The sequence below is a fragment of the Apaloderma vittatum genome, unplaced genomic scaffold (assembly GCF_000703405.1).
Source record: "Apaloderma vittatum isolate BGI_N311 unplaced genomic scaffold, ASM70340v1 scaffold2765, whole genome shotgun sequence".
Lineage (NCBI taxonomy): Eukaryota > Metazoa > Chordata > Aves > Trogoniformes > Trogonidae > Apaloderma > Apaloderma vittatum.
The window spans coordinates 7,474-21,242 of NW_009717466.1; the positions used below are offsets into that span (position 1 = coordinate 7,474).

Here is a 13,769-nt window from a genome sequence, read left to right on the forward strand (position 1 = left end):
ACAGCTGCCTCATGTTTTTTGATGAAGTCTTGCTTCTGAGGTGTGGTTTCTTTGAATGTTCTTGCCATATATGTTACTGCAGAGCTGATTAGGTTGGATTGATCATGATCTGCTTGCAAGCTTATACATTGGTATCAGAAATGCAGTTACTCTGCATGTAAACATTTTTCTAAGTGGTATCTGATATTGTTAATAAATGCTAGAGATACCAACTTCAGTAAAGAGTTTTAAGATTCTTGAAGGAAAATCACTGTGGTTGTAGTGCAATGGATAGTTAGAAATCAAGGAGGAACATTAAAATACTTAAGACATTACAACTGAAACTCATGCGTAAATACAGTATTGCCCCAACTGAGCATCTGTATTTGAGCTCTTTGGAGAGATGGTTGCACCCAGATGCCTGAAACTACTGGATGTTGTAAAATAATTTGAATTGCTTGTGCTTTTCATGACTTAAAAAATGATAGTTACCAACAAACATTATTTTAAAAACTCTAATGAGATTGTAAGTGGTGTTTGCTGCTGTTTCCTTTATACAGTTGAATAATTACATTTGAATTATTGTTGTAGCTGGCTTCTGATTCTTCATACTGGACACTGCCCTGTGTCCTGAAGTGCCTTCTCCTTCCTGCATTTGCAGCCTCTGCTGGTTTGTCAACATGGGGTTAAAAAGAGGGAGTTTGCCTTGAGCACAGCTCTGTGTGATTCTAGTTGAGCTGGTGTTAACACCAGTACTCCTACTTCTTGCTCTCAGTCTTATGCCCCTTTCATTTTGAATAATCAAACAGAAAATTGGGTGCTTAAGATCAGATAAAACTTGAGAATCTTTTTTGACTGTTCTGGGCTAACAGACACACCTTTTTTTTTCTTTCTTTCTTTCTCTTTCTTTGGAGGATGCCTTAGTCCTGTTTCCTTTCTAGCCTTCAGTTGCCTTCCTGTCCTCTTCTCTTTGTCAATAGTGGGTGACTTATCCTTGCACTTCTGGGAACTGGTTGCTTCTCACTGCCTCAGCCAGGGTGCAAGCCCAGCCCAGACTCTCTTCTGTGCTATCCCCTACATTTGTATGTGTGCTGGGGTAGATCCCGATGTATAGAAGTGAAATGAAATTATTATTAGAACATTGATAATTAGATCTAGTTACTTCAAAGTGTAAACCAGCTGAGAAGTGCTTGTTTGCATGTACTTATTTTTCTCTGTGTTGAGCTGGTTGCTCACTGTGTGGTTAAATAGTGCTAATGTGACAGGGTTGGGTGCGGGCAGTGGGGAACTGTCAGAACTTCCCTTTTGGTGGCAGCAAGAAACTCGCTTCCCTCTATCCACACTCATAGATCAGCTTAGTTTCTGCCTACTCAAAGCACCAGTATAACTGATTGAACAGATCAAAAAAATAAAAATAAAAGAAGGGAGAAGCACCAACCAAAAGTTCAGTTATAGTTTGAGCCAGTGGTGCTCATGTCAGTTGAAGTCTTGCCTCTGCTTGTTCCGTGTCTCACACAGTTCCCTTTCCTGGTCCTTTTATGCCATTAGATAGTGCGTTGGATTGGAGAATTTGTCTGGCTGAAAAATTGCCTGACAAGAAATTTATTTACCTTTAAATCAGATTAACTTCCCTGTTCAGTTCAGCACAAGGCGGCAGAGCATATCTATGTGGGCAGAGGGGAAACAGGATAATCGGGATGGGGCGAGGCAGGAGTGCAGTAGTGCCAGCTTGCTTTGAGGTTGTTCAGAGTAGAGCTGAGGCGCGTAGCTTGGTGATGCTGTTTCCTGACATGTCATTCAGTTAAACTGATTTGGCCCCTTTTCTAAAAAAAACACGTGTAAAATTTTATGACAACTTTATGTTGTTTCTAACATAATAAATGCTCGGTACGGTAGTTGTACTGATATTCTGCATAAAGTTAAAATGGAGGATATTTAATTGCAATTATTTCAGTCACAAAGATCCAAGCACAGAAGCAAATATAAGTTGTGAGCTATTTGTTTTTGGCATTTTTGTTATATTTACAGAAGACACTTGATTTTCTTTCTTTTGCTGTGGAAATTCCAAGAAATTTTTGAGGAGAAACGTAAGTCTTTAGTTCAGATTCTGTATATTGCTCATTATCTGATTCCCCAAGTAATATCACAGATTTGGTACTGTGTAACCTCATAGCATTAGTAAACTTTAAAACGTAGAGTTAGAAAAGACTAGAGAAATGTTAGTTTCTATTGTTGATCTAGAAGTAACTGCAGATCATCTGAAAAACAGGTAGTGTTTGAAAGCAGTAGGTAATTTTCTACTTCTTGCCTTAGTTTCAATAAGTAGCACTTTTAATTTCTTTCATTTAATCTCATTTTTATAAGCTGTTTCTGAATGAAATACTTCTCACTCAAAATAATAGTGTGTCTGACAGTAGAGTTTTTATAATGTGAGCATGGCAGATGATGCTATTCTGAAATGTAGTATCGACATCAAAGGATGAATAAATAGCATATTTGAGTAAGAAAAGCAGGTATTTGGTATAACTTTGTTGGACTCTACAATGTTCTGAGCAAATAGACTTTAAAGAGCTAAGAAACAAAAAGCTGGACTTGATAAAAGGTCATCCCTTTCTTTTGAAGAAAGTGGATCGAGAAATGCAGTATTTTTTTTCTGAATGGTCTGTGTTTATTCAAAATCACTCGGTGTACTTTGAGCAGTGAGTTCTCTTTTGATACAACGGAAAGCAAACTGCAAGGTACTTTTAAATGCAGAACTCAGCAGCATTTGTTCTTGTTAAGTTGAATTTCTCAATGTAACAATACAAATTTCGAGTTGTGCTATAATATGTGCTATATTTCTTAGCTTTATGCAGGGAGTTAAAAAGCCAGCTTGTAGAGATAACGTACTAATTCTAGTGTCCTAAAATAAAAAATAATTTTCAACCTTTATGTAGTTTGTGTGCAGACCTTCTATGTAGTAAGGCAAAGATTAGAGTGTACTGCCAGAATTTTCTTCATTAATTGTGGTTCATGGTGCATGTTGAGCAGAACAGAAATATTCGGGATCATGCTCATATTTGTATCTGAGTAATTTTAAATCTTAGAATTTCCTGCCTTTTGATCTGTCTGGTCCCTCCATGGCATTTTATGCTGCTAGCTTGTAACAGTTTTAGGATACTACTGTACCTTATATAAACATTATTTCTGTAGATTGGCTTTCTCTGATGTATAGATGAAAAAAGTAACCTCTCTTTCCTGTTTTTTGGGGTTCTTTTCACTCTTGCAGAAAATTCTCACCTGAGACATGTGGAAAAAGACGTTTTGATTCCACAAATAATGCGGGAGCGAGCCAAGGAGCGGTGTTCAGATAAAGTGCAAGGTAAGAGTCAAATATTCATTGGGAGATCAGATGTGTTCAGTTTTCTGCCCTGAATATAATCCTTGTTTTTAAAGTCAAGTAGTCAGAGAATTAATATGTATGATCTGCATCTTACCTACTCACTGTGAAACCAGTAGTAAAGCGTATAAATCTGTCTTGTGGGCGTTGGGTGCTTGGTGCTGTAGACCATTTTCCAGATTGACTTGTTGAAGGCTGTGGAATTTAATATGATTAATATAAAACTTCTCACATCTCGGTGTAGACTGTGTGATGACACAGCAATCTAAGAGTTACTATATTCCTCTGTGTAATATTTGATACTTATTTAAATGGAATTGCCTCATGTGAGCCTTCAGTTAGGGCCTCACTCATTGTGATAAATTTATTTAAATATTCCCAACTGACTGCATCCTTTCTGTGCCCCAGTGTTTTAGTGATACATGCACATAAGCATACACGTGTTATTAGACAGACATTAGAGTAGGATGATGCAGTCCACTTTTGCATGTTTTCATTTTCTTTTGAGGACTACTAGACAGTAACTCTTTAAAGTTGGGTCTCACCACCACTTCTTACACTCAACTGTTCATGTATTCCTGAAAGAAAAACTTTTTGAGTAATAGAAAGATAGAGCTACTTATGCACAGGTTAATTGAGCATGTTGCTCTGTGAGGGATATAAGAATGAAGGCCACATAAGTTTTCAGTACAAATGACATGCTTGCAGTAGAGGACACTTGCCTCTTTTCATCTAGATCTGTGCTCTAGAAACTTTTTTTATTGTTGACTCCATCAATAAAAAACTCTGAGTGCACAGTCCTGATATATGTATATTTATTTATAAATTATATACATGTACCACTGTGCTAGTATGTTGCATACCTCGTAAACACAAAAGTAGAAATCAAAAAAGGATGAGATAAAGATGAAATAAACAGTACTTTAAAATAATTTTTATTTTGATTATCAATAGTGCAAGAACCATTTTACTCTAAAAATATTACTTTTAATAACTTTTTATGGACAGTATATGATTGAATATGCCTCATTATTTTTTAAAATCTTTGTTTAACACTTCCTGCTACAGCAATTCAAAGGTCTGGTTCTAAGTTCAGTTTATTTCAGTGCTTGGTTTCATTGGGTGTCATAGCTGAACAAGATACCTCTCAAAGATGTGTACATTCCAATGGAAGGAGTGCATCACTGCTTGCACATACTAAAATCCTTACGCTCATTTTCCAGTCCCATCTACCAATTATGCAAAGCTTTTGCTGGAAATTGGGCTATTAAATGACCATCTTCCCTGATGCCAACTGATCAGGACATGTTGTGTGTTTATATTCTCAACAGATAGCTTCAAAAACCTCTGAAACTCTCATTTGAAAAATTTTTTAATAGGTTAGAAAATCCCATTTTTATGCTTCTGAAGTGTACAAATAGGAGAAGCTTTAGAGGTGACACGCATTTTGTTCAACAACAAAACCAAACCAAAACAGAAATCACTTTATGAGAGGAACGTATCTAAAGATCTGTTTTCAAAATGCTGTCTCCCTAGCACGAGTTTCTTCTGCAAAGCACTTTCTCACTCGTTGCTAAACGTCACCTTCACCTTGAAGGGACACATTAAGTGTGTTTATTTTTTGGAAGTACCCTCTAGGTAGCAAACTACTCACAGCCACCTGTCATCACCAAAAAGGTCAGCAAACTTGGAACACCTGTCTTTTTGTAAAAATAAAAATGTGTCAAATTTGACAACTCTTCTAAGCACTTCGCCGCAGGAGAACCAGTGAAGCTCTGTGTGGTGCAAGAGATTCTCATAGTCCCTCCCTATCTTGTTACAAAGTCTGGTAAAGATGCTACTCTTTGACATTACTGTCACCCTGTAGCACTTTGCGCAATCCTGGCCCCGACTCCTCTGCTGCAGTAGCCCACCTGTGAGTGATGCACTGAAGGAGTTCCATACGCGGCTCTTGCTGAAACCTTTCCCTGGGATCACTTTTTAATTCGAGTCAAAGCAGCTGTGCCATCAGTGGTTACACTTGCAGTTTTTCTTTAAAACATTGGTTTTTATTAAAGGAGCCATTTCCCACTGAGAATATGTCTTTGGTACATCCCTCCTTTAGTGGTTCATGAAAGAGGAAAAAAAAAGCTTATTTCAGTATTAAAATGCAAATACTGTAAGCAGAGAGAATTGAGCAACATCTGTACTTTCATCCAACTCCCACACCGTGTAACTGGTCCTGATACTTGTTTCTTCCCATCTTCAGCAGTGTCTTCTGTGCATCTTCCAACAGTATTTGCTGGCAAAGGAGTGCATTTTAGTTTGGTGTGTATTATTTCAGCTGCTTTTACCATGGCAGGAGGAACAATTGTTTCCCCAGTGATACATGGGTTTTTTTATGTTTCACTGTTACCTAAGAAACTTCAAAGGAAGTGTCTAGATTTATGACTACGTTTAGACACAAGTCTAGTTAAAGTGGACTAGCCTGTTTTTGAGCAGCTGCCTTTAGGGGTTCTCCAAAACACGTAAAATAATATCATTATAAAAATTTTGAGATGAGTGAGGGGAAAAGGAGTTGGGAATACCTGCGAAAGGAGAGTAGCATCACATGACAGGTAACTTCCAGTGCTGCCAGAAAGAATTAAGGCACCTTGTTTTCATTTGAATGGTAGCTGGATTATTTCTGCTTGGAACTGTATGCCTCTTGGGGAAGAAAAAGAAGAGGGAAAGCGATTAAAGTAATGTGGGTCTTTTAAAAACAATTCGAGTTAAAAATATTTTGAGAGCATGCTACTTGTATATTTTTTTTCAGGGGTAGACCAAAGAGGGGGGATGTGTTTTTTTTTTTCTCCTCTGAACCTTTTTTTTGTGTGAGGACTTTGGTTTCAGCATCCTAATTTTCTGTGGCAACAATCATTGCTGTTGATTCGTGAGCTGTGAGTTGTGGACCATTACCTTACAGCTCCCCTATGTTTATGCTTCCATAAATTTTAAAGCAAAATGTGATCTCTTTTTTTCTTTCTATGATGTTAGACAAAACTATAATTTTTTTCTTCCTTCTGATTAGAGTTCAGTTGTGTTATCTTTAGGAAAATGAGGTTTGTGGATGCATTTGTCTACCCTTCATTCCTCTGTCACCTGTAAACTAGGTTTGATCAAATTGTGTGGAAGTTAGAGGTGGAAACTGATACAGTTTTTGTGATCAAATGGACAAGCAAAACCCACACTGATACTGCTATTTGGAAAAAAAAATAATAAATAGAACAATTGTTAGCATAAGTTCAGCTATTTTGTTGTACAACTTTTAATGCAGGGGAGTCGGGGAGAGACCGAAGTGGGAAATGAAGATTAAGTGGTTTTGTGAACAGGAGAAGTTGTCATCTCTTAAATCCATTGTGAAATTATTCCTGGAATAAATTTGTCTTGTTTGTACACGGTGTAGGTGTTAATCAGAGTAAATGGGGTATGTTTCTTGTGCTGTAAACAGTTGCAAGCTATGAATGTAAGCTGTGTAGTTATGCAGTCAAAACTCCTGCAATTCGTTTTGTGTGCTACAGAGAGGACACACGTGCACGAAGTTGTGCTGTTAATACTCAGCGGCATGGCTACTCATTGAACTTGCTCTCAGCGCAGAATTTCTTTGCTTTCTGCTATTTTTGTTTGAACAGCTCCTATTTATACACCTTTTGCTTCGTTTTGTCTTTAGGAAATCATAGTAAATGCATTGGTAATACAGGAAATAAAGCTGTTCTGCAAGCATGGGCCTTTACAATGTACTTGCTCATGGTAGGTTCATATGTGTCCCTACGGGGAGCCCCATACACTCAATAGTGCTCTGCGTGAGCGCAGGGGTCCATCTGTATCCAGGCCGTTACCTTAGCCTGCAGCTATACCACCTAGAGCTGTGTGCTTAGCAGAGCTAATAATGCAAGTAGTGACAGCCTGGCTAGCACGTGTTCAAGAGCCAGCCAGGGAGAAGAAACTCCAAGGGTTAAAAAATATATAAAAAAATAAATAAAGGTTTTGTTAACTCAAAAGGTAAGCGTGCTACCCTAGCACGGTTAAATGGGTGACCCGTTGCTGTGCTTGGTTATTAGCATACCTGAGGAGTTTAGGGATGAAATTGCTGTGAAAATGTATCCATCTGATAATTTTTAAGAACAATTAAGTATTGTATCTGGTCATATTTCATTTTACTTGGATTATTTAAATTTACTTTGAACTTTTTTTCAGATTGTTGCAGTATAGTGTGCTGTGTGCACGCTGCATGTTTCTTCAGATTTTTGTACATCTCGGCTGCAGAATAATTTCTCTGTGTCTAAGATTTTTGAGCACTTTTTCAGTGAAAATGGATATATTAGTGATTTTATTAAGAAAGTAAACATACTTTCTGCGAAACACTAGCCAGTTTCCCATGGCCATTATGTAAACGTTTGATACAGGAGGATCAAAAGTGTCACACAAAAGACAAGCAAACAAAAACCCCTGACAACGTTGTCATACAGGAACTTTTCACCGTGTTTATACAAACTGCAGCATGAGATCATCTGAAACAGTAAAAATCCATGTATTTCTATATCAGTGGGTCCTCAACGTAGAAAATACATGCTTTCAAACTGAAGTGGTTAAAAGAAACGTTTATTTGCCATTGCCTTGTTTATTGCTTTTATGAAATAATTTCTTAACCAAGCTACTTTCCTTTAAAGTGATTGAGTTTTTGGCTTTAATTTCCAGTTACAAAATGTAAATTTGAGTAAAATTCTGTAAAGCAAAATCATAGCAAATTTCAGGAACCTGAAATTACAATTTTTCATCAGAAAGGTTGTTTTCATCAGAAATGTTATCTTCATCTTATCCAAGCTTCTGTAGTTTCCTCTAGCTGTGCTGTGCTTTCCATGGCTCTGCTCTGAGCCTAGGGACGTTCGCTGAGAAAACCTGTGAGAGCTTTGCTTGATCATGACCATATCTCCAGAAATGTTTGTTCCATTTCTTAAGGGAGCACTTACTCTGCTGGCCAGAGTTACCGATTCTGAGACTTGATGGGTTTTCATAGAGAAGAGCTATTGAGGAGAGAAATAGGTAAACTTTTAAGGATTGTGCACTCATATCACTTTGATTTTTGCTTACTTAGCTTGGAAAATAAAAAAAAAGAAACAGATGACTGACTTGGACATGTTATGGGTTTGGACTCTCAAGAAGTTGTATTAAGTTGAGATCCATCAGAAGATCATAATGTCGTATTATATCTGTTGTATGTGTTTTGTATGTTTGTTGTATAACACAATTCTGCCCACCTTCTAAAACCTCACAATCTTTTTTTTCTTCTTCTTTTTTTTTTTTTTTAAGGAGAAAAAGCAATCTTGGTCCAGAGAAAAGAACTTTTAGTTCTGAACTTGTTCTTTCTAGATTTTGTTGTCTAACACTGATACATGGTCTGTGCTTGGGCCTTTTGAAATCACTAGGAGTGCCTTGAGGATGTCTTGTGTAATTGTTACTCATCTGTAAGGCTCAAGGATTCAAGTAGGAAACCGAGATATATATTTTTCGGGGTGAATACAGGGGTAGGTAGTTCAGATCAGCCTGGTTCTGCCATTAGGAAGGCAGTGAAGTAAGGGAAACAATTTGGTTGATTGAAGACCTGATCCTGCCTCTGAGTTTGCAAATAAGAATGTGGCCATTTCTAATCTGGAGCTTGTTGTGGGAGATACCCATTTGGCCAAGATGACAAGATGCTCTGTCCTTTATTTTATGTATTTTTTTAATGAGAGGTAGACAAACGGGAGCTGCTTCTGTTTGTGCTGAGTTGAGGACCTTCCCTGGAGAAGACTGTTAGGTTGATTCTGTTTGCAGAAACAATGTAATTAAGGCAATGGGATTCACATTGCTGAAAAACCTCTTGATTCTTTGCAAGGCTTTAAAAAACAGTTTGGGAAGCATGGCTGGAAAAGGACATTTCCAAGCAGCCACCCTCCTCCTCCAGTTTCCCCACTAGCCCTCTCTTCCTCAGGGCTCGTGTTGATACTTAGTGAAAATGATGGGATGCAACACTACTGCAGGCTTCTCTACAGTTGAGCATGACCAGTGTCAACCAGAGTTTTGATAATGTGCAGTTACTCAACAGTCCTGTCACTGACATTATCTCTGTCCCCGTAGGGGCCACCTGCTCTAGACCATGACCCTTGCACCTGACACATCAAGACCCATAACGCCAAAGAAATTTCTGGTTAAACTACATGCGATACTGCACATTTAAATGCCCAAGCACACCTTTAGATACTCCTTCTTCAAAAAAAAAAAAAAGGTCTTGGTATATACACTAGTGAGAAACGCAGTTAATGGAAAGTGTGAAATACTTAGCAAATTTAAGCTTGATGTTACTCAGTGATGTTCCTCACTTCCGTTTGTATTGTGAGCCAAGTTCTGTTAATTGATGCAAACCCTTGGCGAATGCTGGGCGAGGATTAACCTGTTGGTACCTGTGGTTGTGGTTCTGAAGTTGAGACTGGAAGATGCTGAGACTGATAGTAGCAGGAAATTACATGATAGCTCACATTCAAAAATTTTCGTTAGTCTTATTTTCTTGGAGCCAATTAAAACTAAAATCACCGTTTGTAACTGAACTTTGTTTGTCTGCTTTGCCTCTTTGTGAAAACATAGTCCTTATGAATCTTTTTAAATAATCATATTTTAGAAGTGTCTGGGAATACAGATCTAATTGACCGAAGTGAAAATATCAAGTAACTGATAAAAATCAATAACATGGCAACTTAGGGTAACTTTTTTTTTAATTGAACTGCTGTGACCAGAAATTGCTTACACGTGCTTATGTACATATTGTTCAGAGTTTGATGGAAAAGCCTGAGAGGTTGCATAGTGGGAATCATAGATTTATGGCTGAAATAGTCTTCTCTTAAGAGAATGAAAAAAGAATGCTGCCTTATTACCTGCAACTTCATTTTTGTCAGAAGGTGGCTGGTATAATTTGAGAACATAGTTTCAATCCAGTGGCAAAACTGCAGGTGGAGAGGAGGAGAAAAGTGTTATGCCCTGTTGCTATATTTATTATCTGAATATTAAAGTACATGATAGTCATATTATGTGTGACCCCATGACCCTATATGAAGCTATGGAGATTACTGTTGTATATGCTGTGCAGTTGTCAGTTATTTAAATTATTTTGGATGTTTTGAGAGCGTACAATTGTATTTAGCACTAGTAATAAAATACTACATGTTTTTCCTTGGCTAGCATTTCTCAAGAGTAAGATGCTGAGTTTAATATTATATTCTTTGTACATAATAGCTTTTATTTTGAATAAATAATTCTGCTCTATATATTAGCAATGAACATTCACTCTCATCACATTTAATTATGTGAATTAATACAATCTCTAGAGGGATTATGGTATATTGAGCTTTGCTCCAACAAACTGCGCAAAGAGAACAGCTATATGTAAATTACAGTTTGAAAAAATGAGCCCATGGCCTTTTTTTTTTTAAAATAGCTGCAGTATTAACTAACCAAAGCCAATTTAGAGGATGCTATAGAAATATGAAGAAATATGAAAGTATGTTGTGTTGCTTGGTTATGGAAATGTAAGTATTCTAACTAGTGTTAGGACTTCCAAGAAAATGTTCGGGCAGGGAACTTAGCCTATTTGATTTTTTTCTTCCCCCTCCATGTAATTTCATCCCAGCTGATGACAAGAAATGGGTCAGACTGCTAGCTTTACCACTGCAACTTAGTTGTATGGGTTTGGGTTTTTTTTATTATTAGGGAATGGAACAGCTTTTGCAGGGACAAAGAGAAATGAAATCACTTTCAATGAAAGAAAGAGGCCTCATTATAGCCACCAACAGCAGTTATTGACAGCTACACTTCCTATTAACAAGGAGCATTTAAGAGTTTGGCTGTTGAATCTTTGGACTTGATCTAATTTGCTAGCATTAATTAGTTTCTTTTGAGCACAGACACTTGGTGCTCACAGCTATAGATTTGGAGGACTAATTAGGACAGAAAATTGAACAGAATGGGGTAAGGCATTAACCTTCAACCATTACCAGCTGGGGCTCTGATAAAGACCACAGAGTCCAAATGCTCCTATTCAAGCAAAGAGTACTCTAATGAATATCAATTTCAGCCAGGTTGCCATATTGTACAAGCACTGTCTTAATTTTGATTCTCTTACCTGGTAGAGATTTTTATGTATAGATATTAAAGTGATATTGGTAGTTCAGAGCTCATAAGTGGCTACCTCAAGAGGTTACCTGTATTTTGTCCAGTCTTTCAGTTTGGTTTTCTCAAGTAGAGGTTTTCCTGGTTGCTAGTTAAGATCCTGAATTTCAAGTTGTTTTCCATTTCCAGGATAAATGTATTAACATAGCATAGATCAATTATGTGATGTTAACAAATGCTGGTTTAAATAGAGGATACCTGCATGTTTTTGAATGACTGTAGTAAGTGATAGTAATACATAGTACAAGAATACTGACCAAGGTAACTGACGAAGGTTGAACAATAGGATTTTTTGTTTTGCAGCTTTTATGATGAGATACAATTATTATATTGTGGTGTTAAGTTGATGGATCCAGTTTTAGGAAGAAAACTGTTCTTCCGCACCTTAGTTTCATAGTGCTTTCACACCTGCAGAGTGGAAATACTTTGACTGTGTATAAAGAAAGGAGAAAAACAGTTGCCTTTGTTCTTTTGTAGCATTTATTGGATTGTTGAAAATGTTGGACTTGAAATTAAGATCTGAGATCATCAGTTGTTTTATCCTTTGGTCATCAATTGTTTCTACCCTTAGTCATGTCGCTACTCCCTGACGAACTCTCCAACAAATCTGGATCATTGCTTCTCTCTTCAAGCAGCTTCTGTATCTGGAAATTCCTTCTCAGTGATAAGAAAAGTGTAAAATTCTCTTTCTTTGACATCCTTTCTTCGGACTTGTTTCTTTCAGGAAGGATGCTAGGATTAATGTATACTCTGTGACTTTTGAAGAGTTGAATCTGTTCTTTTTATGTCTGGTGTTAAGCTCTTTGACACTAAAATTGCCTTTTACGTGCTTAAATTGTTTCCAGTTCTTCACTTGTGAACTCTATATTGTTAGTTTGAGTAGCTGGTTCTGTGTCTCAGAGTCCTTCTGGTGAGGTCGATTTGACATAAGCTGTGAAAATAGAGAAATTCAAACTTGCCCGTAGCTGCTGGTCTTGGGTATTTTGTGGTATTCAGATCAGTCTGTAGAGAACCACTTTGGTTCACCATGAAGTGAGAGCAGCAGCCAGTAGTAAAGTTCTCCCAGCAGAAGGGGGATCCTAAGGTGGTTACTCTTGCAGCCTCTTACTAATACCAGCTTTGTGTCTTTTCCTAGATGTTAGATACAACATTTGCTGATTCTTGGTTCTTTCCCAGATGAGACCTTTCAATCCTTCTGTGTCAGCCATTCCTACTGCTAGCAAGTGAGGGCATAGTTTGAATTCCGTAGGGTTTTTTGTATCCATTCATTGATGCTGGCAATAACCGAGAGATACTGTGGGTCACAGATTAGGGTATTAGAGTATTGTATTGCTGTGGCATCATTGCACATAGCAATGGCCTGTTAATGACAGTACAGGTGACTTCTGGTAACTGTTATTTTAATTGCATGTCCTTAATGATGTATTAACTATTTGCTTTGCAGTTTTCACAGAATCACAGGATGTTAGGGGTTGGAAGGGACCTCTGGAGATCATTGAGTCCAACCCCCCTGCCAGAGCAGGACCACACAGTTTAGGGCAGGTCTCACAGGAACACATCCAGGTGTATCTTGAAAGTCTCCAGAGAAGGAGACTCCACAACCTCCCTGGGGAGTCTGTTCCAGTGCTCTGTCACCCTCACAGTAAAGAAGTTTCTCCTCGTGTTGAGGTGGAACTTCCTGTGCTCTAGCTTGCATCTGTTGCCCCTAGTGAAAAGAGGTTGTCCCTTCCTTCTTGACGTCCAGCCCTCATATATTTATGCACATTAATTAGATCCCCTCTCAGTCTTCTCCTCTCCAGACTAAAAAGGCCCAGGTCTCTCAGCGTTTCCTGATGTTCCAGTCCCTTAATCATCCTCATAGCCCTCCATTGGACTCTCAAGTAAATCTCTGTCCCTCTTGAACTGGAGAGCCCAGAACTGGATGCAGTGCTCTAGGTGGGGTCTCACCAGGGCAGAGTAGAGTTTTGGATTAAAAACCCCTCTTAGATACTACATTCAATAGTAACACAGTTAGCACTTTGTGTAAATAAATCTAATACTTTTAAGAGGTCATGCTATATTCCCGTTGCATGTGTATAAATATTATATTGTATATGAATTATGAATATTACCCTGGGGTTACTTTCACATAGAAAATAGGTTATTTTTCAACTGTTGAAGTCAGAATGTTTTGAGTAGCTACCATTAGGTTCAG

The 13,769-nt window shown here is 37.8% G+C and overlaps 1 protein-coding gene across 1 annotated transcript in view; it reads left to right on the forward strand.

Moving 5' to 3' along the window:
• Positions 1–1,676: 1,676 nt before the first annotated feature.
• The window catches only part of CMC1 (C-x(9)-C motif containing 1), a 33,693-nt gene continuing 21,600 nt past the window's right edge, over positions 1,677–13,769 (forward strand). The window contains exons 1-2 of the mRNA XM_009869895.1: positions 1,677–1,728; positions 3,248–3,340. Coding sequence (XP_009868197.1) covers positions 1,677–1,728; positions 3,248–3,340 — 145 coding nt within the window. The remainder of the gene's footprint in view (positions 1,729–3,247; positions 3,341–13,769) is intronic.